General features: G+C 42.3%; 1 protein-coding gene across 1 annotated transcript; it reads right to left on the minus strand.

The window, feature by feature from the left end:
- Window positions 1-757: 757 nt before the first annotated feature.
- On the minus strand, window positions 758-24,462 carry LOC121651551 (ephrin type-B receptor 2-like). The gene is made up of 16 exons (XM_042003838.1): window positions 24,446-24,462; window positions 17,862-17,926; window positions 15,344-16,028; window positions 11,634-11,789; window positions 10,035-10,370; window positions 8,645-8,769; window positions 8,372-8,534; window positions 8,170-8,278; window positions 7,522-7,589; window positions 6,309-6,431; window positions 5,099-5,346; window positions 4,612-4,827; window positions 4,383-4,532; window positions 3,072-3,265; window positions 2,826-2,981; window positions 758-1,887 (listed from the first exon to the last, which is right to left on the minus strand). Exons 2-16 carry the CDS (start codon window positions 17,916-17,918, stop codon window positions 1,779-1,781), a joined length of 2,895 nt encoding a protein of 964 aa, XP_041859772.1. The 5' UTR covers window positions 17,919-17,926; window positions 24,446-24,462; the 3' UTR covers window positions 758-1,778.
- Between the last annotated feature and the right edge of the window lie 2,403 nt (window positions 24,463-26,865).

Consider the following 26,865-nt stretch of genomic DNA (forward strand, 5'->3'; position numbering starts at 1 on the left):
CAATACTGATAAAAACTCAGAGCCTCATTCACCAACATAACTTCATTTACAAAAATATTTAGTCATTTTAAAATAAACTGCAAGATACTGCAGATATTCTCATGGTATAATTTCTCTCAGGCAAAAATGTAATTATTTGTCAGTAATTTAATTAATTCAAGAAGAAGTTGCAGCCAAAGCTTGTTATGTACAAACTTTGTCAAGGTGGCGAGAAGGTTTTGGTCCAGTCACTTCATACTCCACAGGAAGTTTACTCTGCGACGGGGAGCTGTTCATGTCTTTATGTCCAGTTGACCCGGTTATTTCTAATTAATGAGGAACTTCATCACGTCACCATGATCATTAGCACACCAGCGATGCCAACACTGGAGGAAACGGGTGGATTTTCTTGCCTAGGCAGCTGCCCCCACGACATGGCCCCCGATAAGCAGAAGAAAATGGATGGAAGGATGATCTGAATCTTACTGTGTGGTCATTTATAACCAAGTTATCACTTTATAAACGAGGACAAAGTTTCAGTGTACATTTATTTTCATTCATTTGTCATTATTTTTAGTTTTCAGTGTCTCACCTTTCTGCACACCTGTGAGTCTTGTGATCTTTTATAGACATTTTCAGGCATTTATCTGCAAACTAGGAGCAGCTGCTCTATCCTTTAAACGTTAAACCGTTCAAATATTCATCAATCTAAGAGGAAATATACAAACAACTTTGTGGTCTACGAACACGTTCATGAAACTGACGGAGGGTTTTCATAACAAACATCTTAAGAACAAATTTAGGAAGATCCATAGGAAGATTTTGGTGAATGAGGCTCTATGTTCTGATGGTAAACTTTGTGGTTATGAAGCTTCATATTTTCTTACAGACCTGCAGGTTGCTTCCCCTCAACAGTTAATACCGCTGACACAAGGCCATCGTTAGGGTTGGTAGGGAGCCTCGGTCATTGTAGAGGAAAACCCGACACAATCTCCCAACAACAGAACCAGCATGACCCCCATGGCAACAATATGCCCCCGACAAAAGGTAGCAACCTCAAAAAAACCTCATCAGGATCAAGTCTCCAGGTCACGATACAGTAAAGGAGGTCTGGTAGAACCACCAGGATCTGCTGAGCTGTGATCTCCAAACTAGTCTGCAGGTGGTTGTTTTTAAAGCAGCACTTTGCACTGTTTTTGTTTGAAAGTGCTTTTTAAATAAAGTTTGATTCGGTGCAGGAGGGGGTTACAAAATGCAGCTGATCTGGCACCAAAGTGATTTTCTGATATAATTTTAGGGATGAAAAACAACAGAAAACATCAGTGTGTGATGGACATGTGGCATCTGGAAATAAATGAAAGTGGAAGAACGAATTCAGCAGAATTCTATAGTTTTTTTCTGTTTTTCGTCATTTTCATTGTGATATTAAATATTTACTTTTCACAGTATTTAAAGTACAAGGCCAGCCTTGGAATATTATTTCTCACTGAGCGGTTTAACCTGGTGGTAGTGGACATGGACTGAGCCGTCCCAGGACTGGATTCAGACAGTTATGATCAGTTAGGATCGTTTCTGTTACCTGGACATACAGCAGCGGCAAGAAAAACTAGCATGTGCTGTACGGCAGGCTGATGGAACCCTGTGGGGAGAGTTTGGAGGGAGGATGAACCTGAGGTCGGATTGAAGTCAAAGTCTCTGTGCAAGTCATCAGCCTTCCTCAGAAGTTCAGGAGAAAGCAGGGTTGTTGGCTGCTTGGCCTCCTACAGCGAACAGAGCCTGTGTACCTCCGGTGTGTGGGTTCACACCTCCACCGAGGTGATCTGGTTCATCTGTGCCCTCATGGACTGGATGCTGTTCATGATTTTCTTCTGGTGGCCTGCCAGCGTCACTCCCACCCGAAGGATGTCCCTGAGGAAAAAGCATTTGTCAGTTCCATCTTGTTATGACATCATATCAATTCTGGGTTCCAAATCTTAGGACTGATACTATTTCTCTTTTTCAACCCTTTTCCAACCACTTGCTTTTCAACACCCCTCTTCCCTTAAAAGGAAGTGGAAAGGGGGCAGGGGTGATAGCATTCCCCTAGAAAATTACATACTCCTACTTTACTGTTACACCATCAGAAATCACGTTAGTTGCTACATCAGATAAAAAAAAACACAAGTATTTTCGAAAACAAACTCATGACAACAAAGACGGCGTTAACAGCTGTTCAGCTCTTCAGTAATCGTTTCAAAGGCCTGGGCAGTGGACATATTTTTGCATTTGTCTTCGGCTATCAGGCCCTCCTCTTAAAACCTTCCTTTGTGATAAATCTCATAGTTAGGGGTGGTCCAGCCATCCCTTAGTTGCCATAATTAATCTCTCCGGGTTAATGCAAACGGAATAATCAGAGGAATTAATGCATTCATTAAAACACATGAAGTTAATTCTAATACCATAAAAATCTGAATTTGGCTCTATCCCAGCAAGAGAGGCTGATTTTGGGCATGTGAGTGCTTTGTCACAAAACTGAACCAAATCTACCAAAAAACACTTTTTTTGGCTTATTTATGAAGATTGGCAGTTTTCAAGCCTTACATTAAAGTATTGGTATTATTACACTAGTATAGATCGATAAATACCAACATTGGTATCAATATTATCGATATTTGGACCGATCCACCCACTACTACTGTCCCGGGTTTACCCTACCTCTCGCCTAGTTGCTGCTGGGAGAGGCTCCAGCTTTTGGATTAGGTATTTGTTTTCTGATACAAACTGGACCCTGGAATCTACATTAAGTTAGCTTCATTCGTTAGCAAGCTTTTCAGTTTACAACATCGATGCATAAGAAGAAAACCTACTCCATGGTCATTTGAGACACCACGTCGAAGGTGGTGAAGCCTTCGTTGGTGAAGTTCTCCTTGTACTGGCCCATCTTGATGGCATCCAGCCAGTCGTCCACCGTGCTAAAAGAGGAGAAGTCTGGAGTACTTCGGTCCAGCAGAGGTAAGTGAACGCTGGTGGATGGAGAAACATAGAAGAAGAAAATAGTGTTAGAGTTGATTCATGAGCGGGGTGGATCAGTCAGAGAGAGAAGTCTGCCTCACCTCGATGACTGTGGGGTCATGGCTTTCAGGCTGTTGGGGTTGCGGATCATCTTGTCCAGGGTGCTGACAATCTGGCTGAATTTGGGCCGGTTGTTGCGGTCTTTCTGCCAGCAGTCGAGCATCAGCTGATGCAGTGCACTAGGACAGTCCATAGGGGGCGGCAACCTGTAGTCCTGCTCTATGGCATTGATAACCTGAAATAATGAAAGGATCACTGAGTACAGGAAAACATTCATTATTTGTTATACATGGAAGATTTTTGTTTTGCTTTTCTGTTGATCCAAATAATTATAGGTACCAGTGCTGTAAGCATTGAGGCACATGTATTATTATTCGTCTGTTTTTAGTAAACAATATTCTCGGGAGTTCTGGGCAACCAGCAGATAGGTTGGATGTCTGCATACAGATGGAATGAGACACTATGACGGGATATCATAGAACATGAGGAAAATAAAACAGGACCCAGAACGGAACCCTGTGGGACACCAGAGGACAGTGGAGCTGGAGAGGAGGAGAGATCATTGATCATTACAGAGAAAGTTCTATCTGTTAAGTAAGACCTGAACCAGTGCAACATGGGTCCCTGAAGGCCCACCTGCTGGGCCAGACGGGTCGGGAGGATGGAATGACCAACTGTGTCAAATGCTGCAGGTTTTTTAGCATCCAAGGACAACAGGACATCATTCTGCACTTTTAGAAGTGCAGACTGTCCTGTGGTGTCCTCATAAACTGGATAGAAATTTTTCTAATATGTAGTTTTGATACAAAAATGATTGTAGTTGTGTGACGACAAGCTTTTCCAGGACTTTAGAGAGAAAGAGGGATGGAACACTGGTCTGAAATTTGAGGGGGACTGATGGGTCAAGATTATGTCTTCTGATTAGTGGCCTGACCACAGCCTGCTTAAAGACATTTGGGACAAACCCTGATCTCAGGCTGGTGTTGAAAAAAAAAGGGAGGCTGCATGGCCCAACTATGTCAAAAACCAGTGAAAGCACCCTGGATGGGACAACGTCCAGAGGACAGTTGGTGGGTCTCAGCTTCAGGACAACCTTAAGAAAACACAGTGATACTGGCTCAAGCTCAGTGAAGGCAGCAGGAGGGGAAGGAGGCAGGATCCATACTGTTGTTAATACTCTAACAGAGGCCACTTTGTCAATAAAGTAATGGAGAAACTCGACACGGCGATTTAGACACATTTTTAAACATGTTAACGGGGGGATTTGTGACAGACTGAATTGTACTGAACAAGACCTGGGACCGATTACAGGCAGCAGAAATGACTCTTGAAAGGAATTCAGATTTACTCACATCTTGATTACTCATGTCCCAGTAGGGCCTTTCTCCGTATGACATCACCTCCCACATGACGATGCCATAACTCCAGCAGTCACTGGATGAGGTGAACTTCCTGTACTGGATGGCCTCTGGAGCCGTCCACCGGATGGGAATCTTTCCTCCCTAAAAGGATCACATAAAGTGACTTGTTGTGCATTTCAATGATAATTAGTTAAAATTTGAATTGCGGACAGGAGCTCACCAGAGCACTTGTGTAGGTGGGGTCTGAGGTATCGTCCTCAAGGAAGCGTGACAGGCCGAAGTCAGACACTTTACACACCAGGTTGCTGTTGACAAGGATGTTCCTCGCCGCCAGGTCTCGATGGACATAGTTCATGTCACAAAGGTATTTCATTCCTGCTGCAATGCCCCGCAGCATCCCCACCAGCTGGATCACAGTGAACTGCCCGTCGTTTTGCTTGTAGGGGAAACAAAGAGAAGGAATGACTAAATTAGTGTTAATCTTCTCCAGACGTATACTTGAAGCATCATCTTCTGCATCCATCCGTCCATCCATCCATACTGAAGAACTTCGTCTCTGTGCTATGATCTACCAGAACTAACATTTGGATCAGATCAGGTTTTCTGTTGGTTTCTTCCAGATTTCAGGAGCAGACAAACTAAATGTGTGGTTTGAATTCTCGGGATGGAAAACAAACTTGACCCAGTTTAAAAAACAGTTGCGTTACCCTGAGAAAGGAGTCAAGCGATCCATTTTCCATGAACTCTGTAATGATCATCACAGGGCTGCTCTTGGTCACAACACCCTCCAGATGGATGATGTTAGGGTGGTCAAACTGGCCCATGATGGATGCCTCACTCAGGAAGTCTCGCCTCTGGCGCTCCGTGTAGCCTGCTTTCAGCGTCTTAATGGCGACCAGTATCTCTCTCTTCCCCGGCTGCCTGAGGTTTCCACTGCATACTTCCCCAAACTCACCTAACACAAGACAGGAGAGGTCAGAGAAAAGTGAATGATATGTTGTATAACCAACAAGCAACTTTACAGCTGCTGCTTCAACCAATCGACAAAAGTGCAGCTGTTCTTGTAGTCGCTGGTTCTTTTTACCCACTAAACCCCACCTTCCTCATTCTGTAGCACACTGGTTAGCAGGGCCGCAGCTAGCTTTCTGGGTGCCCTCAACACAACTGCTGTGTAGTGCCCCCCATTTTTTAATCTAATAGCTATTACAAAACATAAATATGCATTTTATGATGTTTATGGTTAATTTTGTTGTAACTGGTCATTTTAACTGGTCTCCACTAAATTCAGCCCCATGACAGGCCTATGCATAACGTCAAACTAAATTTTAATTGTACAATGAACATGTGCTTTGCATGAGGTCTACAAACATGTGATCCACATTTGCTTTACATGTTTGCATCTGTGGTTCACATGTGCATGTACACGTGGAAGATGTGGCTTTCCTGTAAGGGACCGATGATGCACGTTGGGAGCAGAGGCTCTGCTAGTTAGCCACGTATAAAACAATAGCTCTATTGGACATTTACGTTTGTTCTTACAGTCTATCATTAATTCAGAAAATACCACATTTTATGCATTTCTTATACTTAATTTATATAACTCTTTATGAAATGTAGAAAAGGCAACAGAAAGGGCTTGAGAGCAAGAAACAAAACAAAAACAATAAAGATGAAACATTTATAAAAGATGCAAATAGCAATAAGTAGTAATATAGATAGGAATTTACCATGGAAACCATGTCAATAAACCTGATAAGCTCTGAATCAGAATCGGAAGGCCTAATTAAATTTTAATAATGCTAACAAGTTTAACTCTGGGCTCGAGTCCTTCACGGATGAATCGTCCATCTGATCCTGTAGAGGAGGTCCAGTGACTCCAGAAAGAAAACCTGGAGGAAAACTGTCCTTTTCCTTTACCTGCACCGATCACTTGTTCGATCTTCACACAGGAAATGTCGATCTCTTTAGCAAACTCTCTGACGGCTTCATTTGGATCTTCATACGTGAAGGGATCGATGTAGATCTTCATTCCTGGCGACACTTTGGAGGGAAGAAGGGGAATATTAGAAGATAAATATTCCTTCAATTCAATCAGATCATCTTGTAGCAAAGAAAGTAAAATCTCCCAACAAGGAAAGAAAAATGACCATGACAAGAATTTTTAAAATTAGCATGAAGGTGTTGCCACTTAAAGACTAACCTCCCTCAAAACTGGAGGTCCTGAGATCATTTAAAAGGGTTGCAAGATCATTGTAAAAACACAGAGATTTATCAAATAAATTTAGGATTATTTTATTGAGGCTGTCAAAAATAAATTTGTCAATGCAAACTAATTAAAGTGTTAATCTTTAATGAATAATCAAAGTTATCACTCATGTCATATTAAAATCTTAATCTTGCATTATCCTGGCGAGTAGATGCTTTATCACAGCAGCGTATTGAACCCACTGAAAACCACTTTATCCTCCTTATTTATGCAGATTCTGACAGTTCTCCAGCCTCAGGGCTGGGATCTACTTGCTGTGTACACAAACGTGACCGTCAACGTTCTGTACGTTTTTGTGTTTCTGCAGCACGATGCAGCCAAATGTTCAATACTGGAGGTCACCACTAGGGGCAGTACACAGCACTTGGACTCTAATAGGAGTCCAATCTGTTGCCCACTGACTTTCATCATCTTTTAGCTTAAGTTGTAGAGATCATAAAAATATGAAGCCCAAATGACAGCGTGGGCACAGGCGGACCATTTCTAGTAGGATTTCTAAAAGGTTAAATTAACGACTACATGGACTAGTTATTATCAGTCTTCCATTCTTCTATGTTGTGGTCGAACGCAACGACAACGGTTCATTATCTGATTCTACATTTTTGGTCGGAAAATGGAAAACGGAAAAATGTGTTGTTTCTCAGTTTTTTCCCATTTTTGGCAGTGATGAAATCAAACTGAGTTTTTATCCATAATTTTGAGCCCTTGGTTGTATAATAAAACTGTTTTATTGAGAACAGGGCTGCTTGTACCCAGACCGTAGGAAATATGGATATAGTAGGTCACTTCAAGCATCCGCCTGGTAAAACAGAGGCTGAATAAAAAGGTCTAGCAGATACTGATCCTGGTGGGGGGGATACTTACTGTGACCACTGGTGTAATGTTGGAGTTTGTCTGTGTACTCCGACTCTGGCCTGTCTGAACCTCTCCTGCTGTGGACAAACATGGATCTGTCAACACCTGATGAGCTAACCTCCAACGATAAACACCATATACATACGAAGACCTGGAAGACGCTACTAATACACTGCACGCTCGGGGTGAGGGATTGGATCGATGCAAGATTCAATCCAATCTGGTGGTTTTCTTTAACTGGGCTGTTATTTATTATGAACTGGCTTGAACTGATTTGTCTGTAAAGCCCTGAGATGACGTTGTTGTAAAGTGGCGACATACAAATAAAGCTGAATTGAATCAAGCAGGAGCAGGAAGGACCTTGGAGACTACGTAGCTACAGTGGATGTATAAAAAATGCCTCTGGATCAAAGTTTATCTGCAATGCATGCAGGCTCAGATATGACTTTTAAAATCAAACTCAGCTGAATGAAAGCATATAATAAAATGTCATTTACCGGGAGGAACAACCATCTATCAGTAATCCATCTTAGTTAGAAGTAATGGTAATACTCAGTTATCAGTAACAACTGGCCATGCAAGAAGAATTCTGTAGTCTTCAAGGGAAGTTTATCTTTACTCTCATCTGTTCATGGCCTTGCAACATTCCGGCCTCACCTGCGACAAACAATAATGACGACGGTGATGGCGATGATGAAGACGACTCCTGCAGCAGACGAGCCGATAATAAGGGGGAGCTTCTCCTGGATGCTGGAGTTATACTCCTCTACAGGGTAGAAACAAAAGAAATGAAGGGATGTCATTTTTCCATCCTGACCCCTGTTGGAGGCAGAGCTGTGAGTAAATGAGTCTTTCTCACCGTGAGTCATGGTTTGGAAGTACATTTTGCCGCTGAAACGTCCGAATCCAGCGACAGTCCGAGCCCGAACCTGGAAGACGTAGATGGTGCCGGGTTTTAAGCCTCGTATGACCGCGGTGTTGGTTTGACTCCTTGTTAGAGACGAGTTCCATTCAGCCTGGTTCTGAAACAAACATCACAAACTCCACATCAGACAAATCCAGGATTTCAGCGGTCCATTTCAGGACCAGAACGCTTCTAGGAGCCATTCTGGGAATAATCAGACCGACGTACCTTTTCAAAGTACTGCAGTTCATAGTCCAGAATGACACCGTTGGGCTGATCCGGCTGAGACCAGGACAGCGTGATGCTGTTGGGAGTCCTGCTAACCTGGTGGATGATGGACACTGGAGATGGTGCTAGAAAAGAAAGATGACAGAGACGTTTTACATGAGACTGGAATGATTGTTTATTGGTTATTTGATTAATTAAACTTCCTTTTTTTAGTCCAGAGATCAGATTAATTAGGTCACCAGGATAAAAACAACAGAGCTTTGCTTGCTATAAGATCACAGAATAACCACAAACATCTGAAAAAGAAGGTCTACTGCAGAGGTTTCTCTAACCATGGGATCACTGTATTAGAAAAGTTGGGCCCCAGCATAAAAAGGTTAGGAACCCTGGTCTAGCGTATTTATTTAATCACACCTGGTACCACCGACTGCCTTCATAACAGCTATACCTGTACATAAGTTATAGCGGTTAATTAGAATAACGACTCTTATTTACAGACGACGTGTGGTCAAGCCTAGAAGTGACGTCTTCTTTATTTTTGTCAGTTTCCCCCAACAATGAATATTAATCTAATTTAATCTCATGTATTTGAGACAACATAGCCATTTCTTTGTGACAAATCTGTTGTCATTCAGTTTGACCAGCGGGGGCTTCGTGTGCACATAAAGCCTCGAGAAATGAACCATTTTCTAAACCAGTTTGCTGGAAAGCATCGGTGCCTCATGAAGCTTCATCTGAACATCTCTATCCACCTGCGTTCAGTCGAAATATCACATGATGCGGCGGACCTGGACATTCTCAATCTTTCCCACTCTGTAGAACGATGGAAGCAGTAAAGCGCTTTTTTGTTTAATAAATAATGACGCTGTATATTTACTGCGTCATTATTTATGTCATGTGTAGACGTTTTTTTAATGTTGTTTATCCCATATTAAGAACCAGAGGATTTTTAAACCTTCTGTTATGTCCTAATATGTAACACCTCACAATTAAAATGGTATCCTTAGATTAAGGTGAATATTCTTCATGAATTGTCTTGTATGAACAAAGTTATTATAAACTGAATAAATGTGGATTTGTTTGCACTGTTAAGAGCCTGAAGATGACTTTGTTGTCAATTTGTGCTATACAAATAAAGCTGAACTGAATTGTTTATCTTCCTTTACAATAAAAGCATTTATCTTCTCTTTAGCTCCAGACTAGAGTTTACATATTTCTCATTTTCCAATCTATATAGTAAAAAAATCCAAAATGAAACCACAGTCGACTGGACTATATATTATAATAAAAATAATGGTAGATTATATTTATTTAGAGGTCTTCCAGACACTCAGAGGGCACTAAGGGCAATACTACCAGATGTATCATGTGGACCCAGGTTCTGACTCACCGGCCTGGTTGGTGGTGATGTTGACAGATGTGTACTGTGGTGAATAGGGACTCTGGTCAGACACACCATTAACGGCTTGTATTTCGAAGGTGTAGCGGGTGTGAGCTAGCAGGTCGCTAACGTGGACGCGGGTATCCGTCAGTCCCAGCTGCCGTGGAACAAACTGCACGTTGTCTCCACAGCGGGTGCAGCTGCCACGTCCGCTGCCGCAGCTTTTACATATGATGTTGTAGACCACGTCTTCCCGGCCACCACCTTCCTGAGGCGGGCTCCACTCCAGCCTCAGAGAAGTCTCATTCACAATGGAGATGACGTTTTGTGGAGCAGATGGAACAGCTGGATAAGAGAAGGAAAGAAGGAAATTATACTGCTACTGCACTTTAAACTGCTGGTGCTGTAAAGTCAACTTTAAAGCAGGGTCCATGCACGCCTTTCTGGGTTCATTTTCTGGGTTTAACCCTGAAAACTCCAAGCCTATATTCAGTCCACCTGTTTATTTATTTACTTTAATATAAACCAGTCTGTAGCAGTTGAAGCTTTTAATCCCAGTCAGCATCAGACATGATATTTCCAGCCTTAGTCATCAGATTCTGAGGCTAAAATGATGTAAAATGAATGTATGAATAGACATAGCAGCATAAAGGCCGACCAGAAGAAGAAAGCAGAATTTATTACTAACAGAACTTTGTAGAAATAACACACAGATCAACAGTGACCAAACCTTTTCTCATCTCATCATTCTCTCAAGTCTTGGCTTTCAGGAGAAAAAATATTGTTATTGAAACAAACACACAACAGAAACTATTTCCATGTTTCCACTTTTTCCTCATTTCCAGTTATTCCTGCTACTATTTACCTGCTATCCTCACTAAACCAACTCCAGCTCAGCTGCTTTGTGGCGCCACCGTGCATCAGAAACGTCTTCTTGGCTTTATTCCAGCCATAGAGGAGCATTATTTTTCTTCTTTTCACACACACATAGAACTTTCTGCTCACTGGTTGATCTTTGGCTGCTCCTGATTGGACGTTACCGTCAATCTAAGCTCTCTGATTGGTGGAAAGTCTGACAGGAAGTGGCTTCATCATCATGTCCAGGTCTAAATAGAGGTCTCTTAGCAACATAGTAGTGATGGTGATGTTTTTATGATGAAATGTGATAAATAATGCTGTTATCATGGATCATTGTGGATTTACCAGATAGAGTCTCTGAATAAAACTACATTTAGTGGCTGGATTGTAAACCTGCTAGACGGGATAGAAATGCTGGAAAATTTCTGTAGATCAGTTAAAGCAGGAGTGTCAAACTCTGGTCCTCGACGGCCGGTATCCTGCAGGTTTTCATTATTTCCCTGATTTAACACACTTGAATAAAACCAACTGGATCCAACAGCGTCTTGTCAACTTCTTCACAATAAGCCATTAATTTCAGCCGGGTGTGTTAGTTCAGGGAAACAATGAAAACCTGCAGGATACCGGCCGTCGAGGACCGGAGTTTGACACCCGTGAGCTAAAGGGTAGCTATCCATCACAGTTTAGCCCACATACGTTTGTGCTTTAAGGGTTAAACCTGTTTGGAGTTGGCGTGACGTGCATACGTACTGGTACAGGGCATCTGTGGAGGGTCAGAGTCAGTGCGGTAGTAGCCGTTACGACAGACGCAGTTAGTTGCTCCCTCGCTGATGGTTCGGCTGTTAATGGGACACTGCAGACATGTGTGGTCTCCTTGTGCTGCTTTGAAGAAGCCTGACATACATGCTGGACGGTCCAGGAGCAGCAAAGACGACCCCGATGCACGGGGACAAGAAAGAGAAAATCAGTGTTAAAAGGCACAGAAAAGATCATAAAAACATGCTCTTGTAAATGATACCATGATATTATTTCATATTATTTTTGTTAATTGGGAGTTACAAAAATAACCCCAATTACCAAACATCTGGAGTCTCTCATCAGTATTTTTTCCAGCCAAAAGCAGATGTTCTTTCACGATAGGCTGTATGGCTGCATCTTCTAAAGGTTAGTTCAGTGGAATGACGTGTACTTTGACCTCCTGAGAAGCTGTCAGTTTTGTTGTGCATTAGGTTGTAAAACAAGTCTGAAGATGAAGTGTGCAGGAGGCTGTCTGGGATTAAACTAGATAAGAAGAAAAGAACAGGAAGCTTTGCAAACATCCGGCTACCATGTTCCTTTTAAAGAAAAGAGTTTCCAGAGAATGTTCTGAAGAAGAGAAAATATCCAGCGAGCAGCAGCTGTCTGGACCAAAAGATGGAGAAACATTGCCTGGTTGAAGACCACACCGGGTTCCTCCTGCCAGCTAAGAACAGGAAACTGAGGCTACAATTCACACACACTCACCAACACTGGACAATAGAAGATGGAGAACCGTTACTGGTCTGATGAGTCTCCATTTCAGCTCCACATTCAGATGCTAGGCTCAGAATCTGCTGGAAACATCATGAAAACATGGCTCCATCCTGCCTTGGATCAACGCTTCAGGCTGCTGCTGGTGTAATGGTGGGGGGAGGTTTTCTTGGTCCACTTTGGGCCCCTTAGTACCAACGTGGCCTGGTTTAACCAGCACAGCCTACCTGAGTATTGTTGCTGACCATGTCCATCCCTTTATGACCACAGTGGAGCATCTTCTGATGCTACTTCCAGCAGGATAATGCACCATGTCACAAAGCTCAGATCATCTCCAGCTGCTTTCTAGAACATGACGATGAGTTCACTGGACTCCAACGGCCTCCACAGCCACCAGATCTCAGTCCAGTAGAGCAGCTTTGGGATGTGGTGGAACGGGAGATTCTCATCATGGATGCAGCCGACAAACCTGCAGCAACTGTGTGATGCTGTCATGTTAATATAGAGAAAACCTCTGAGGAAGGTTTCCACCACCTGCTTCATCTATCACACCAGGATTAAAAAGGTCCGACCCGGTACCAGAAGTTGGTCCTGGTGAAGAGGAAGACCCGGTACTAGAAGGCGGACCTGATGAAGAGGAAGACCCGGTACTAGAAGGTGGACTCTATGAAGAGGAAGACCCGGTACTAGAAGGTCGACTCGATGAAGAGGAGGACCCGGTACTAGAAGGCTGTCCTGATGAGGAGGACAACCCGGTACTAGAAGGCGGTCCTGATGAGGAGGACGACCCGGTACTAGAAGGTGGTTCTGATGAAGAGGACGACCCGGAACTAGAAGGCGGTCCTGATGAAGAGGACGACCCGGTACTAGAAGGCGGTCCTGATGAAGAGGACGACCCGGTACTAGAAGGCGGTCCTGATGAAGAGGATGACCCGGTACTAGAAGGTGGACCTGATGAAGAGGACGACCAGATGCTAGAAGGCAGTCCTGATGAAGAGGACGACCCGGTACTAGAAGGCGGTCCTGATGAAGATGACGACCCGGTACTAGCAGCTGATAAAGTTTATATTTTGTAAAGGTGAGTATAGACAACTAATGGACAACTGATTCTTGCTGACATGAACACCTGTACTCTAAAAACCACGCTGAGAGATTTCCACCAGTACATCACATGCCCCATGAGACATGATAAAATCCTTGATCTCTGTTATTGCAACATTAAAAATGCATACAAAGCCATCCACGTCCTCCTCTGGGCTCCTATAACTACATCACTGTCAGCCCTTTCTACCGCTCTGTCATGGAGAGGCCAGGTGAAGAATCTGCTGCCTCGACGCTACAGACAGGAACATGTTCAAGGACTCCTCTGTCCACACAGATGAGCTAAATGATGTGAGCAGTCGGGTTTTTATTTGTTTTTATAAAACAATGCTGTAGCAGAAAATGTGTGAAAACATATCCCAATAAGCATGTGTTTCTAAGACACTCAAAGACCTGTTGTACAGAAAGAAAACGCCTTTCAAGAAGGGAATGGATTCATTGTTAGAAATTAGAGATTAGAGCCTGCAAGAGACAATATAAACATAAAATAGAGCATCAGCTCAAAACAAACAATCTTCGGCTAAAATCAGATTCAGAGCTGGCTCAGAGCCGTAATGATGTGATGTTTATGATTTTAGTACCAAACATGTCCGCTCCTCCCCAGAATTCCCTTTTTACTGAGGATGACGTTTTTAAGTGTTTTAAGAAACGTAAACCGAGGAAAGGCCCGGCCCCGACCACATTAGAGGTTAAAAACATGCTGAGCAGCTTGGGCCTATTTTTATTTTTAATGTCTCTTTTTCAACAGAAAATACCGTATTTGTGGAAGCAGTCTGTCGTGGTGCCTGGTGCCAAAACCAACAACCCCACTACCACGAAAGGTGATGAAACACTTAGAAAAACTAACCAAGGCAGAAATATTAGCAAAAAAGTAGCATCGAGACTGCAGTTTGCATCTAGAGAAAACAGAAGATGCGACTTCACTAAATCTAGTAAACAGGCATCTTTTACTCTCATCAGCTTTTAATACGATGCAGTCTCACATCTTAGCCAATAAACTGGTTAACTCTTTTGGTCTTGATGCATATTTCAGACTCTGCTGCTCCAGTCCTCAGTAAGACCAAGAAAGTGGACCACATCAGTCCAGCTCCGAGGTCTTTACACTGACTGCCGGTTCATCATAGACTTTAAAGTTCTGCTGCTGGTCTAGAAAGCTCTGAATGGTTTAGGACCAAAATACATCAGAGACTTCTTTACCCAGTATGAACCTACCAGAACCCTCAGGTCATCTGGATCCAGTTTCTTTAGATCCAGGTTAAAGACCCACCTGTTCTCTGCTGCACGGATCTAGTTTTTATTTAGAGTCCTGAACCGGATCTGGTTCTGTTAAGCTGGAAACAAAGGTTTGCATTGATATTAGACGACCATCTCCAGTTCCACAGTGTAGGTTTATTAATGACCACCTGGTGACCAACTACAAATATCTTGGTGCTATAATTGAGAAGTTGAAGCTTGATAAGATCTGCCGGCAAAGCTTCTTTTGTTTGAGAAAACTCACTAAATTCCAGATGTTATGAAAATGTTTTATAGTGCTTATATTGAATCTGTCATTTCCTTTTCAATCATTTCAGTCATGCTTTGCACCTTTACTGATTTGGTTGTTTATATTTTACTATGCACTTAGCTGCTCATAGCTTATATTTTATGTGTGTTTTGTCTTGTTACGGGATGTGATGTGATGTGATGATCGTACATGTCTGCTGCAAACTAAACTGCCCTCTGGAGGGACAAATCAATAAAGTGAAGTGAAGAAAAGTGGTGGATGGAATTCATGTTTAGTTTAATTTAAGTCAGCTCTATAAACTAAGCCGTGTGTTAGAAGCTGTAGACTGACGTGATGGGTTTCTTACCTTTGCAGACTGTCCCATTCTCCAACGCCTCGTACCCGGCTTTGCACATGCAGCGCCCAATGGGGACCATCCACTCCCCATCCCCATTGCAGTACAGCTTTATTGGTACATCCACTTCCTCCCCGTTGGGAACACATACCCCCCTGGCTGCCACCAGAGAGGTGCTCTCTGCTCCTGACAGAGTCTCGGGAAAGACAGCACCATTCTGGACCACACCAGGACATTTTCTGTAGAAGACTCTAACAGCGATTAGAGACATGCACGCCCCATAATCCTGGAAAGCGAGGTAGAAGCCATTACGTGAAACGGGTCCGAAACTTCGAACTTCACTGTTGATCTTCATTATGCGTCCGCCGAGGTCGACCTGAGAGAAGCTTTCGTCAGCTGCTATTGTGTCCACTTTCACCCAAGGGTTCTCCATCCAGGCTGGGGACGACTTGGTGGCCCCATCCGAGTCGGACTCATAGTAATACAGGTTGAAGGTCTCCTTGCAGGATCCAGGGACGTTGGGTATGGAACTGCAGTCGCGCACGGAAAACTTCATCTGGACATGAATGCGCTGAGCACCTCGGCGACGGATGTACTTGGTGCGTATCCAGTTGTTCTGGCTGTTGTCGAAGACGTTGCATACCTGGTAGGTTCGAATGGTGTTCATGTTCTCATCGTAGCCGCTGACTTCTTCCCACTGGAGGACAAGAGAGAAACGAACTTTACAAAACTACAAACACACTGAGATCAAATGCATTTAATGATAAAAGCAAATCCTCCAACAAGCAGCTGAAAACATTGTTTCTGGTTCATTTTGACGTCTTCTGAACTAGACCCCTGCAGGGTTCAGTGTGAGATCCTACAGTAGGTTAACATTAGTTTATGGTACTTTTTCATCCATACTGATATCGATATTTCATGGTCCTTAAAGGAAAATCACGATTTTACAGTGTTTAATGCAAGTGTAGTATGTAATATAAGCTCAAGAACATCAGCACATAAAAGAAATATTTTAAAAACAATTATTCTGCTGAGTAAATTAAACAAAAATAAGACACATTTTTTTAAAAATATAAAATAAACTACAGATTATATAAGATTAATGGAAAATAAAAAGTATATATGTAATAGTAATGTGATAAATACAATAAAACATTAATGTGCAATAACCTGCATTAAACCAGGAAAATATAAAAACAAAACCTCATCATCACTAACAGCATCATCAGTAAGACATCTGATAGGCTGCCATCATCATGTGACACAGAAAGAAAACATGGCGGCTTCACACACAATTTTATTGCCTTAATCAGAGGTCGCCAACCCTGGTCCTCAAGGCCCCCTGTCCTGCAGGTCTTAGATGTCTCCCTGCTGCAACAGACCTGATGCAAATAAACGGATCTCTGACAAGCTCTGCACAAGTCTGCTAATGAGTCATTCATTCATGTGTGTCGTAGCAGGGAAACATAGAATGCCTGCAGGACAGTGGGCCTTGACAACCAGAGTTAGGGATCCCTGGCCTAAAACTCTTAAGGTGGATTTATGCTTGCGCGACGTCTGCATGCGGTCGGTTACGATGTAGCTGACGCTGGTGAGTTTGCTCTCACACTCGAGCGTAGAGGGAACGCACCATTTTGGTGTCGTGTTGCAGTTTCTCCTCCTAACCTGAAGGTGGCAGCAGGGGTGCTCTGACTTGGTAAACTCACCAGGTCGGAGTTCTTTTGATGGTTCACTTCAGTTCAGTGGTATTTCCTGTTTAAAAACAACATTGGCGTCCACTATGGTTCAGTGTCTTTATTAGCTTGTGGAAGAAAACAAAGCCTCTCATTAACTTGATCCACTGGTTATTGTTTTTAAAAATGGTGGTAACCACACAAAGTCAGGGAAAAGATCCAGATATCCATCAACACGTGATCCCAAACTGTCTGCATAGCAGGGGTGCACGTCAGGTCTGGAAGAGGTGCACATCGAGCCTCTGCAGACCTACGCTGAGCCTACGGCAGACGCTCGAGTATAAATCCGCCTTTAGAAGTGAAAACAAATGGCATGTTTTGTATCAGCAGAGTGGTACCTCGATACTCAAACAAGTATCGAATCCGATATTTTGACGGTTAATATCAAAGTATCGACTCCAGAGTATCGCTCCACCTGTCCCTACCCTACAGCACAGAAGATGCTGATGGACAAGAACAGAAAAAAAGGAGTTCAAAATAATAAAGCACAAAAAGCAAATAAATAAAAATTCAATTAAAAGCTGAAATCAAAAGGTCTTGAGCCTTCTTTTAAAATGTCATTCATATAAATAAGAAGGCTCAAGGCCATTAAGACATTTATAAACCAGTAAAAGAAACTAAAAAAAACGCAGAACCAATGCAGCCATTTTTAAACTGGTGTGACGTGTTCCCGCCTTCTGGTCCACGTCAGAACGCGCAGCTGAGTTCTGGAGTAGTCGTAGATTAAAATATTCCTTTCGGGAAGAGCAGAGACCAGATGCAGATGCTGTTTGTGTGTTTTGAAATGTTCCACTCACCCCCTGGGACGGGTAGATGGTCCAACCCAGCTCTGCTGTAGCCGTCGTCGAATCCATTAGAACTTCTGCAGAAAACAAAAATAGATCAAGTTTAGAAAAAAAATCAAAGTTCAGTTTTCTCACAACTTGTTGAACTTGAACTAGATCTTCTTCCAATCAAAATATCAGGTTCAATACTTGATCTGAATATGGAGACGCCGATGTTCTGATACAAAACATGACATTTATTTTAATTTCTGAGAGTTTTAGGCAATAAAATTACATGTGAAAACCAGTAATTTTATTCCAAGGATCCTCAGTCCTGGTCCTCGAGGGCCATGTCCTGCAGGTTTTAGACGTTTCCTGTTGCAACAAACCATTACTTTGGTTCAACTGACCTAAAACTCAATATACATTTTTATATAAAACCTAAGCTGACCTGACGTTTTCGTCTCACTCTTGCCATGTTTGCGTATTTACACGCTGTTTAAAGAGGATCTGCGTTTCATGTCTGCTGCTGCGTTTAGTCGGAGCCTCACGACCAGGTCGTGTTTGCAAATGAGAATTTGTTCTCCAACATTTTACCTGGAAAAATAAAGGTCAAATAAAACAAAAGTTCTTCAATGATTTCATGTTTCATTATTAAAGTACACAACATGGACATCCAGTACTGAAAATAAATATAAATATATAGCTTAGTTATTAATTTAAAAAAACCTGCATTTTAATTAATAAATGTAAACATAATATGTTTTAATGAAAACATTAAAAATTTTATTTTAATATAAAATGAGTAATATTTAGGTAATTTCTGTATTCATTGATTCACATTTTATGTATTAAAATTATTAAAATATTTTTTCATTTAATTAATATTTTACGAAAACAATGTATCTGACATCCGTTAATGGAATAATATTCAAATTTTATTCTATGAAGCATTTTAAGATGAGATGTGTCACGCTGCCTGAAACCATAAAAGCCTTTTTATCAGATAAAACTGAAGTACTCCTGTAGAGCAGGGCTGCAGTCCAGCAGGTTTTCCATGTTTCCCTGCTTCAACACACTTGACTCTAATTAATTAGTCATTGTGCAGAACCTGATTGGCTGTTAGATCCGTTTAATTTAATGCAGGTGTGTGAAGCAGGTATACATGGAAAACCTGCAGGACTGCAGACCTTGTAGGACCAAGCTGAACAGCCCTGCTGTAGATGATGGCGCAGACATCTCCACCTTGCTCCACCTAGCTCCACCATCTCCACCTAGCTCCATGGGAATCCCAGACAATGAAGAATATTTGGCCCAACGTTGGCCTGAACTGGGCCATAGTTACCAAAAGTGGCCAGAATAGGTCCATGTGTGTCTGCTAAAGAGCGTGTGGAGACATCTGCTGCTATAACACCCCCACCACCACAGACTGGAACCATCTGAGGTGAAACCAGGCTGTTAGGCTCCTGTATCCAGCTCACGCTGAATAATTCACGTCATCCTGAGAGTGCAATGCTGAGTAAAACATGTCCCCTCGGTGGGTTGAAAGGAAGACGATGCAGAGCAGCTCACTTCTAATTTCATCACTGCATTTCCAAACATTCCCAAAACTAATTACAAACGAAGATGAAAGTCTAAAATGATCCTTCACTTCTAAGTTAATGTGACGATCACCTGAGACTAATGATCAGTGAAGGCTGCAGTTAGTGTGGTAATTTGAATTAAACATCACATTTGCAATAAACAGCTTTACACGTAAGATTTATTTTTGGTTTGTTTAGATACGTAGGACTTGATGTACGAAGCAAAACATGATTGTTTTATTAGAATGACTTTATTTAGATAATGACATAAAGCTATATTCTAAAATAAGTGCACACATTTTACTTTGTTTGTCGTGTCTGTATGAGCTGATTTAACCAGGAGGTGGCTACGGTGGCCGGGAAGTGCAGATCAATATTACATCGAGTGAAACACACACATTTTCCCGATATACATTTATGTCATAGAAACCATGTACGAAGCAAAAACACAAGGCAAAAACACTTTTATCAACAACAGAGCAACTTTACACTGATGTGAAACACTTTTACGATCCTTGATGCAAACGTAGATGTGAAACTACAAAACATTTCTACACAGTTCTGAACACACTCTGAAACACTTTCACCAACGATGCAAACAACACAGTTTTCATTAAGTACAGATTATGATGCTGTGATTATACGTTTGAGTTGGACCCTCCTGCTCTAAACATTTTTAACAGGACTTCAGGTATTTATTCAACACGCTGTTGGAAGTCATGCAGAATGAGCATCATCCTTCAGAGATAAGCATGGATCCCCAGAGAGAAGACATTTTTATATCCTGCTCTGCAGATGCTGAAAACCTACTTTTAAAAAAAAAAAAAAAAAAAAAAAACTTCCACTTTGAGATATTTTCTTTAACTTATTGATGGTTGACTGATGGAGTCTGACACAAAGCAGTGAGCCACAACCCAAAGACTAGTCCTCTACAGGATGCTGCTTTTATACCCAACACTGACACCCTCACAAACCTGGCAGATGGATGTAACCCGCCATTTTAACATGTTTATTACATGATCATACAGATTACATACAGGCTTTCAAAACTCACTTCTAACAGGTTTTAATTTAATGTTTTAACTGGATTCTACAGGCTCTACTGTGTGTCAGCGCCTGCTGGGTTCAGCCATGTGGGTGGGTGTAAGACAGAGAAAATCCTGCTCTCAGAGAAACTGTGTAGACCAAGAAGTGCTGCGTTAATCAGGTGTGTAGTGAGGTTATTTCAGTGCTCGGAGAAAGGATGCTTTGCTATTTATTACATGCAGAGCTTCCCATCTTCTTACTGAAATAAGGAAAGTCGTCTCTGAAAAACACATCAGCTCCAGTTTCTAGGATATTCCTCCTAAACCTGCATAATGCATGGTGCTCAGCATTAATGGAGCTTTCTTAGAAGTCAAACTTATTCATGCAATGTACGCTAATGCACCCAGAGGATGCCTCCTCCTCACCACACCAGCACAGATCATTCCTCTCATTTCAAGCTCAGGATCTCATTTTCTGAAACTTCTTAGACCGATCTCAATTTGCTTCGATTCATCCTAAATCAGCCGAGGGAAGCCAGCTTTTCTGTGTCCTTATACATAGCTACCACTGAGGACACTGTGGTCTGGACCTCGGTATTTTTCCACCATGTACATAATAAAATAGGTAAAATGCTTTTGAGCCACATGGTTTTCTGATGGTTAGCAGCGATGTGCAGATTGGTGTAAATATTGTCTTTAGAGAAACATGTTGGATTGACTCGAGGAAGAATAGCTGAATAACATATACATACATAAATATACACATATGAACCTATACATATATATTTATACCATGTTCTGGGTGAAAACTCGATTCTGATTGGCTGGAGGGTGTCCATTAAAAAGTGATAATGGACACCTATGAAAGAAGATCCGGCCTTATTGCTGTAAATTATTGCGCTGACTAAACGGTAGTTGTAACCATGTCAACAGAAACTCAGACGCTGGCTGCAGACGTGCCAGATCATGTCTGTGACACACATTGCTGTGAAAGCAGGTGCAGGCTTACTGGGCTCCGTCAGTCCAGGAGGGGAGAAGGGCAATAATTTCTATACAAAAAAGAAGAGGGTGACAACGACAAAAAAACAGCAACCTCTCAGCACAGTATAGCGTAGGACACGCTACTTCACGTGTCTAAAAAAAGAGGAAAACACACCAATCATATGATGCAGATTAATGTCCCGCTCCGTCTGACGAGTGAAAGCAGTCTTACCAGTACATCCCAACATGGGGAGGGAGAGAGGAGACCAGGAATACCGTGACAGGTTCCAAAGAGCTGCCCCAGCAACAAACTCAGTCACAACCCAGCAGTTAACCGCAAAGGTGTAATTGCCCGTATATATATATATATATATATATATATATATATATATATATATATATATATGCTTTTCTTAATGTCTATAATGTCAGTCTGCAATGAGAAAATGACTTTAGGTTCATGGAACGTTTGTGGACTCTGACCGCTGCTGGTTTAACGTTTGTGGACTCTGACCGCTGCTGGTTTAACGTCTGTGGACTCTGACCGCTGCTGGTTTAACGTTTGTGGACTCTGACCGCTGCTGGTTTAACGTATGTGGACTCTGACCGCTGCTGGTTTAACGGTTGTGGACTCTGACCGCTGCTGGTTTAACGTCTGTGGACTCTGACCGCTGCTGGTTTAACGTTTGTGGACTCTGACCGCTGCTGGTTTAACGTTTGTGGACTCTGACCGCTGCTGGTTTAACGTTTGTGGACTCTGACCGCTGCTGGTTTAACGTATGTGGACTCTGACCGCTGCTGGTTTAACGTTTGTGGACCCTGACCGCTGCTGGTTTAACGTTTGTGGACTCTGACCGCTGCTGGTTTAACGTTTGTGGACTCTGACCGCTGCTGGTTTAACGTTTGTGGACTCTGACCGCTGCTGGTTGGGACGTTGCAGGACGACAAACTGTTGCTCCATTCTCTTAAACCTGCACCTGCTTTCACAGCGATGCACCGTCACAGACATGATGCGGCGCATCTGCAACCCGGCATCTGAGTTTCTGTTGCCACGGTTACCAACTAGCGTTTAGTCAGCACAATAATTTACAACAATATGTCTATTTAACCGGAACTTCTGTTACAGGTGTCCATTATCACTTTTTAATGGACACCCTCCAGCCAATCAGAATCGAGTATTCACCCAGACCATGGTATAATTCACAATAACTACCATCTCCAGATTTTAAGGTTTATATGAATAAAATTATCCAAAATTTTCCGGAGGTGAACGATAAGGGAGTCTCAGACTCCACTCTCAAGTCATCAAGGCCACTAAGAGAAAATCTCTCATCTCATTTTAAAGCTCTAAAATAAGAGGAAAAAAGATATAATTAGAATTTATTCAAAACTGAAACACTGATTTTGAGTTGTGGTTCAACAGAAAAACGCAAGCACACATGATGGGACCCGTACTAGTACTGTGCTGAACAACCCTGGAGGTCGTCACTGCTGTCCGGTGTTTTCTGGAAACCTGACCTCTGCACCTGTTTGCAGGTATTTTAGTCCACTGCTCATCAGCAATGTGCACTCATATGTCCGGGACAGTTTTGATTGTTTTTTTCAATCATTCGTTTCAGTCACAAATTAAAAGCAATGTCTTATTTCAATAAATTAGAATTCAGCTATTTATTTCTGGTTATTTGAGTGATTATTGTGAATTTAGCCTTTTTCTTTAATGGACGGTATGAATACAATTGGGAATGACTGTATATAAAACATGGCTCCGATCCATCTTAATGTGATGTCTCAGAGAGGAATTTTGTCACAGTTTCACTGTTTACAAGCCAACAATTTATTTATTATCTCATCATATCAGCCGGGATCACATGTAAGAGAATAAGGTGCATTTTGTTGTGGTACATAGTCAAACTCAGCTTCTTGTTTTATATTTTCTGCTTTAGTGGCTGTGAGGTGTATTCCCTGGACCAGTGATCTGAGGTGACTTCAGTCAGCAGCTGGCTGTACAGTCTCAAGTTTACCTTGAGCGATATTGCTGATAGATTGTTATTGTTATTATTAGTTTGGGGTAAATAGTTACTGTATTATTTTGCTTCATTAAAGCATACTAATTTGTGTAATCCAGTGTTTAGAGGAAAGAGGAGGACAGACAGGATAGATGAGAGAAGAGGTGGCTTGTGTTGCTTCCATTTTAAATAGATTTTGGTGATGTGTGGGCCATGAGGAGTGGTGAACCTTAGTATTTCTAAAACCCTGGATACAACCCTGTGCATGCTTTCTCCAGACTGAGCAATTCTGCTAGTCTAGTCAGAGATTCAAGCATCAAAATGAAAATATCTTGTTCTTCTGCACTATTGCGATGTGTAATGGTGGCATTTTGTTTGACATGAACAACACAAAGTCCCAACTTGTCCCACAACCTCCCATCCACATGAAGATGAGTGAAATGAAACAGGTCCTCGTTAGGATAATTACGTCTGACTTTGTATTGCGGGCGTCCGTGTTGCAGAGTCAGGCTGAAATGCAGGCCTCACTGTTGCAACAAAATGGCCCATTTTTCCGGGTGATCGCTTCCTGTTAGTATCAGCAGCGATTAATGAGGAGCTGGGACTGAGCGGCAAGCCAGGTGTCAGATCCGCGGCAAAACAGGAACAAAGAGGCCAAGAGCGCTGACCCGCGTTCGATTCCCACAAACCCAGCCGAACAGGAGGCAGGAGGGACGGAGGAGGACCAACATTTAAATGTGTCGGAGCTCTCAAACAAACCATGGTCAGCTCTGTGCCTCCGTTGGCACAACGATGTCAAGCAGGATTTTTACTGGATAAAATCTTTTAGTTAAAGTCTGCTGCTCATGAGCAACATCCAGTGGTGTTTAAGGTTTTTCCGTTTCACAAGCTTTTTCCCCTCTTCTGATTAGAGGTATGGAACATGGTAGCTGTTGTGATAATACTGCTAGATTTTATATATATATATATATATATATACATATATATATAAAGCCCTTGCCTAGTTGCTGTTACAACCTCACCTGGCCAGGGCTGGTAGTCCTCCGGCAGCTCATCTCAGATTTACCACACCTGGTCTTGATCTGCTCATCATAATCAAGCCCAACCTGTCACACCTGTCTCCCGTTAACTTCCCGGTCCTCATACACACCAGCACCTCAGTCACCCCCTGTCGGACCTTAATCTACGCACCTCATGGACTCATCCCTTTCTCTGTTCCTGGTTCCTGTCCCTCCAACCGACTCCTTCAGTTCTGTCTATGTAAGACATTTACCTTGTGTTAATGGTGGATATAAACCTGCCCTTGTCTCCATGGAGTCCCTACGTAACAGTTGCCTAGGGCTGAGTGACATAACAAATATAAATATAAATATAAATATAAAATCTCAGTTTTTTTTTTTATAACCAAATCCATCCATCCATCCATTATCTTGACCGCTTATTCCATTTCGGGTCGCGGGTGAGCTGGAGCCTATCCCAGCATTTTAACAGGTGAGAGGCAGGGTACACCCTGGACAGGTCACCAGTCTGTCGCAGGGCCGACACAGATAGAGACAAACAACCATTCACACACACACTCACTCCTAGGGAGAATTTTAGAGTGTCCAATCAACCTAACATGCATGTCTTTGGATGGTGGGAGAAAGCCGGAGAACCCGGAGAGAACCCACGCATACACGGGGAGAACATGCAAACTCCACACAGAAAGGCCACCACCCCCAGGTTCGAACCCCCCCCAGCCGAGATTCGAACCAGCGACCTTCTTGCTGTGAGGCTGCGGTGCTAACCACCACACCAAACCAAATCCGATTTCCGATTTTAATCAATTTTTTTCTTTTCTTTTACAAAACATAAACTTATTAAAAACATTTGTTTATATAAATGAATGCCAGCAAAAATAAAGCATATAAAGTCGTAGCTTTTCCACCATTTAAACGACTTCATATCTTACATTGAAATATGCGACACAATGCATCTGTGATCTCTTTCCATCTGGATCCTTATCAGACAGGATCCACTGCAGGAATAATTCCTCTGATGAAGGTTGTCTCTTAACGAGAATTTGTTTGCTAAAGTTGACTTCTGCATCTCGTAGAGAACATTTCTCACTGCAGCTAAATCCCAGGCGTGAGTGAAGGACCACGTCACTGAAAATCTGTCAGACAAACACCGTTCTGGTGTGGAGGGAGGGCGACGTCTGCTGCTAACTAGCTATGGAAAAAAAATCTAGATTTCCATAAAAATAAATCTCCAGAAATGGAAAATTTGATTTATCAATTTTATCAATCAATCCCCCAGTCCTAGCCTTGCCTAATGGGTTTCTTTGATTGTCGAGGACTTGCAGATGTCCACTCAAGCTCGACAAATGCTTTAACTCCACAAGTCTTGTCAAATTAGAAGTCAATGAGGCTGATGCTCTAACTTCCTTTTTAAGTGCAGGCAGACACACACTGCCTGGCCAAAAAAAAAAGGCCACCTGGATTTAACTAAGCTAACAGGTCGGAGCCTCCTATTGGATAATTCCTGCAGGGTGATCATCTTCCAGCTGCAACTAGTTATTTAACTCCAGCTGATGCAACGAGCAGCTTCTCATTTCTTAAACAAGCATGTGGAAAGACATGTCCTGTGGTCGTGGAGAAGATGTTAGTCTGTTTCAGAAGGGTCAGATCATCGGCATCAAGCAGAGAAAACATCTAAGGAGAAGCAGAAACTACAAGAACTGGGTTCAGAACTGTCCAACACATTATTAAAAACTGGAAGAATGGTGGGAACCATCGTCTTCCAGGAAGAAATGTGGTCAGAAAAACATCCTGAATGATGATGATCACTTCAACATTTGGTGGAACCAGATGGAAGAAAAACAGCAGTAGAACTCAGGACCATGTTTAATAATGAAAGTTAGAACATTTCCACATGAACAATGTGAAGGAACTCAAGGGACTGAACAGCTGTATAGCCAGAAGAAAACCACTAATCAGTGAGATTAACCAGAGAAAAACGCTTCAGGTTGCTAGGGAGCATAAAGACTGGACTCTGGAGCCATGGAAGAAGGTCATGTGGTCCGATGAGTCCAGATCTACCCTGGTCAAGAGTGATCAGTATATGATCTTGGGTTGCTGCAGTTGGTCAGGTCTAGATTCAGGTCTAGGTTCAGCAACATTATGTGTCCAAAGAATGAGGTCAGCTGATACCTGAATATATAGCAGGTTATTCCATCTTCCCTGATGGCTCAGTACCAGGATTCACGGGGCTCAGATTGTGAAAGAGTGGTTCAGGGAACAGGAGACATCATTTTCACACATGGATCGGCCTCCACAGAGTCCAGAGAGTCCTTTACAAGAGTGTCCTGGCCAAGATAGCAGCAAACCATAATCTGAAAAAGTTCACATTCTTTATATACAAATATGGTTTTTTTTAGTCCAACAGAAAATGAACATGTTCG

The sequence above is a fragment of the Melanotaenia boesemani genome, chromosome 13, assembly GCF_017639745.1.
Source record: "Melanotaenia boesemani isolate fMelBoe1 chromosome 13, fMelBoe1.pri, whole genome shotgun sequence".
NCBI lineage: Eukaryota > Metazoa > Chordata > Actinopteri > Atheriniformes > Melanotaeniidae > Melanotaenia > Melanotaenia boesemani.

Bases quoted from the DNA above. Each gene is read 5' to 3' on its own strand.
- LOC121651551 (XM_042003838.1), bottom strand. From the start codon at position 17,918: ATGGATTCGACGACGGCTACAGCAGAGCTGGGTTGGACCATCTACCCG. The intron at 8,770-10,034 runs GTGAGTCAGAAC...TTTCTTTTCTAG, and splicing joins CATCACCACCAACCAGGCCG to CACCATCTCCAGTGTCCATC. The intron at 1,888-2,825 runs GTAGGTTTTCTT...CTTTTTCCTCAG, and splicing joins GTGTCTCAAATGACCATGGA to GGACATCCTTCGGGTGGGAG.